Source organism: Perna viridis, chromosome 14 (assembly GCF_037379345.1).
Source record: "Perna viridis isolate PV_CMFRI_1.1 ecotype Kerala chromosome 14, ASM3737934v1, whole genome shotgun sequence".
NCBI lineage: Eukaryota > Metazoa > Mollusca > Bivalvia > Mytilida > Mytilidae > Perna > Perna viridis.
Genome location: NC_142458.1, coordinates 26,204,075 through 26,208,135, shown reverse-complemented (window position 1 = coordinate 26,208,135; position 4,061 = coordinate 26,204,075). Strand labels below are relative to the sequence as shown.

At 31.2% G+C, this 4,061-nt stretch overlaps 1 protein-coding gene across 1 annotated transcript; it reads right to left on the bottom strand.

The window, feature by feature from the left end:
- Positions 1-971: 971 nt before the first annotated feature.
- On the bottom strand, positions 972-2,472 carry LOC148598795 (FMRFamide receptor-like). Its single transcript, XM_088561632.1, has one exon. The coding sequence runs from the start codon at positions 2,381-2,383 to the stop codon at positions 1,085-1,087; it is 1,299 nt and encodes a 432-aa protein (XP_088417758.1). The 5' UTR covers positions 2,384-2,472; the 3' UTR covers positions 972-1,084.
- Positions 2,473-4,061: the final 1,589 nt, after the last annotated feature.

Sequence of the window (4,061 nt, the reverse complement as noted above, 5' to 3'; positions counted from 1 at the left end):
GACATGTTGTTCGGTCATTTATATCGATAACAATAAAAAAACAAAGGAAATATTTACCGTGAATATCGATACTTTAACAAAACCTTATTGAAACTGAACAGATAAGAAGATGGGATTTTTCAAAGTGTAGTGATTTTGAATGGAGACATATGTTCATTCCCAACTGTAGTCATGAAAACAACAAAATAAGTCTTTAAAAATAACTTTCTTTGCTAGATGAAATTTTAAACAGAAAAAATGTTTTGTAATTGATTTGTTCAACATGTACTGGATGAAAAGGCTCTTGACATTTATCAATTGGTACTGTGTACGAGCCTGTTTTACTATGAGGAATTTTATTTCTTTCTACTACATCAACATTGTACAAGGAAGAACTATAGGATGAAGTTAGATTCTGCCTGATATATAGTATATGAATTTACAATGTTAGATTTTTTTTTAACAAAACGTTTAGTAGTTAGTAGAAAAAAATATGGACAGATTTTTATTCTTCAATATACAATGTAGTACTTTCTGAAACAATGTTGTACATTAAGCACATAGTTCAATATTAGGTATAACTAATATAAACTCTTAACACATGCATGGTACCATGAAATATAATTATTCACTTTTTTTATAACATTCAGTATATAACATGAAATTGATATATACTTTAGAACAACTGAACAAAACAACAAAACACAAAGTATTGCTAACTAGGCGCTTCATTAGATGAATTTATTTTGGTCTTATTCAATTTCGATGAATATTTTATTTTTATTTCGAAATAAAACTCAACAAGCAGCCCACATTTTGTTCACACTTAGCGTTTTGAAAATTGTGTCCGTACCAAATTAAACCAGCGGGCTTGGTTTGGCTAATGAATTTTTAACAAAGTCAATTTCCAAATAGTTTATTTATCAGTTAAAAACCGTAATCACCATTAAAACTGTCTAAATAAAATTGAATAAAGTAGTCTATAGACAAAGTCAATTCAGTTCTTCACACCTATCGTTAAATATATTTCATATTTCATACTTTACCATATAATTTTATCATGTTTCTATATCATTATTTATTTTTTAACATAAATAACAACTTTCTATTGGTTAGGAAAGCTACGTGTAAACGATGGTCTCGAATAAGAGCTCGCTTTCTTGACAGTTGCCCCTTTGTAATGATATCCATTAATATTTCTTGTAAGGCTATCTTTGGAAAAGTCGGATTTCCTTGAAGGAAAATTTGCAATTAATATGTTTGTTGTAGTCATCTTTTTCTTCTGCCATCCGCACAAAAGACGTTTAAAAGTTCTTCTAAACCGACTGCTAAAATAGGAATAAAGTATGAAATTTACGGATGCGTTGACTTGTCCCAGCAAATTACAGATATTCCCAGCTATCAATATATAATCCTTGACGTGCTCAATACTGAAAGCTGACAGATATACTTTATAAACTAACAAGATGGCCCATGGGAATTGACAGAGTAAAAATATAATTACTACTGATATCAACATAGTGGTGACCTTCTGTTGTTCAATGCTCTGGTTGGAATGATCTCCTATGACATGCGACTGAGATAACATCTTACGTCGTGAATTGGCATTCCAGACGGACTTGATTAAAAACATATTGAACACGGAAAGCAAAATGAGGGGAACAAATGTAAAGACTATAATGTACCACCAGTAATAACCAAATTGATAGCTTTCTCGTTTACCGAATTCAGATTCTACACATTCGTAGTAAACGTTCGTATAATTGATTCGTGCTCCTTGAATAGAGTTGCCAGACGTTGATATCTGATCACTTATTGAATTGAATGTTGTATTCGCTGACCTTATTGTAGACTCCATAGATGCTTCTGAAATAACTTGAATTCTTTGTTCATAAACTTCAATCTCAAAGAGAACCGGCAACGTATTAGCAAAACAGAATACGAAAACAGCTAATGTTATTACTTTAGCTCTCTGTACAGTGCACAATGCTTTTCCTTTCATTGGATAACACACTCCTATATACCTTTCTAATGTAAAACAAACTGTCACCCACACGCTGCAATTACCAAATAAATCCGATAAAGCACGACCGTAAGGGACATAATAATAATTGAAAGCATCAAGATGTCTGTCCCTACAATGGATTAGAGACAATGTCAACATAAATATGAGATACAACGTATCAAATATAGCAAGGTTTGTTAGATAAACGTTGGTCGATGTTCTCATTTTAGGTCGGCTTAACACTGCAATATTACAACAGTTTCCAGTAATACCTAAAGATACGATAATTGGGATTAATATACGATCTGCCACAAATCTTGTCATTTTTAGAGCAAAGGAAATCTCTCCGCTATTATCAGGCGCCGAGATGTTGTCAGATACATTCAAGTGTACATCCATATTAAATCCTGATTGTGTCTGAAAAGCAAGACTTTAATTTCGTTAGGTTTCCGTTGGTGATCGCGCGGAGAGTTTTTATCCTGTCATTTCTCTCTTATTTTCTCAAAGTGTCAGGTCTCCTTAATGTCTGAAATATATCAATGATAGAAATAAAACATTAGCACCAAGCATTAATCTATCGGGTTAAAATTAATACTTATGGATGGGGTAAATTAAGAATTATTTACCGACAATTAGTTTCTATCTTACATAAGAAATCATCGATGGGATTTCATGTCTAACCGGATTGATATCCAATAACCAACCGAAATTGACGCATTCCTGATTTTACTGAATTTGGATAAATAACTGGTGCCCCTGACGGAGCAACACATCCCTTCCAGCACCTTATGTCACTTACTGCTTTTTTGTGGGGGTTTATAATGAAAATGCTCTAGTTTATTTTTATGTGCTGTCATGTTTTTCTTCAGTTTTATATTTGTAATCGTATTCTATTCTGTCGTCTGCATTGTGAATGTACATTGTCGTAGTCTCCTGTTTTGCGTTTCGGTCATGTACGTAGATGTTGATGTCTCTAAAGTGCCTTTACGTTTTAATACTTAATATTATGCTATACAAAACGAGTCATGAATGTTATATGAATTTCTTTAAACTACAAAGCTTGATCTGTTATTATTTTTTTTTAATATACGATTATAATGTATGTCTTTGTATGATAAATTCAGATTCATGAGGGATAATCAAATGTGTAGACTATCTTTTAAGATTTAATCTGCACAGTTCTGTACAGTGGTATAACTGCTTATCACATACTTTTTCAATCGATGTTTTAGTCAATACCATTCAAATACAACTCCCTAATATACATGTACCATAGAACAAGATATTAAGTGAAGACAATTGATTTTTTTTTCTGTAAATGTGAAGACCTGCTGTAAATATCGTATTTAAACGGGATAATCATCATCATGTTTAAGAGATTAATAAAATACTTGTTGGAGATTTTTATCGTCCATAACAGATAAATATTTTCAAATAAGACGTTAATTAGATCTTAATTTATATTTTGAATAAAAGTTTACAAGTATATTCGTGGAGACCAATTTTCGTGCTTAAGGGAAAAAAAGTGATTTGTAGATTAATGAATTCGTTTTTTTTTCTCTCATCATACAATTAAATAGTACTGGAAAACTACCAGAATTGGTACTCCACAAAATCATACTACCACAGTATGTTAAAACAAGAACACACGGTAATTCAAATAAATAATAGAACAAGATGCGATAAGGATTTGAATGCTACTTTTCGTCATTTATTTATTCACTCTGACATGTAAAAAATGATATTATTTATATTTTGCATTAACGATTATTTAAATTTGAATAGTTTTACTTACTTTGAATTTATTTATTTATTTGTTTATATATTTATTTCAGAACTGGTTGATATGATCAACTGACCTGCTAATACCTTGTAAACCAACAAAGGATTTTACGGATATTTCCGTCAATAATTGGCAGAAAGATATGACACACAACTCACATGATTCTACATGTTACTTTATATCTTGAATATATAACGTTCTTAGCCGTATAGATGTGAATAAAAATTTAATAACTCAACCAGGATTCAACACCAACACTCACTATATCATAGTAGGCAAATGCGTCATTTATCA

Coding starts and splice junctions, on each gene's coding strand:
- LOC148598795 (XM_088561632.1), bottom strand. CDS start 2,383: ATGGATGTACACTTGAATGTATCTGACAACATCTCGGCGCCTGATAAT.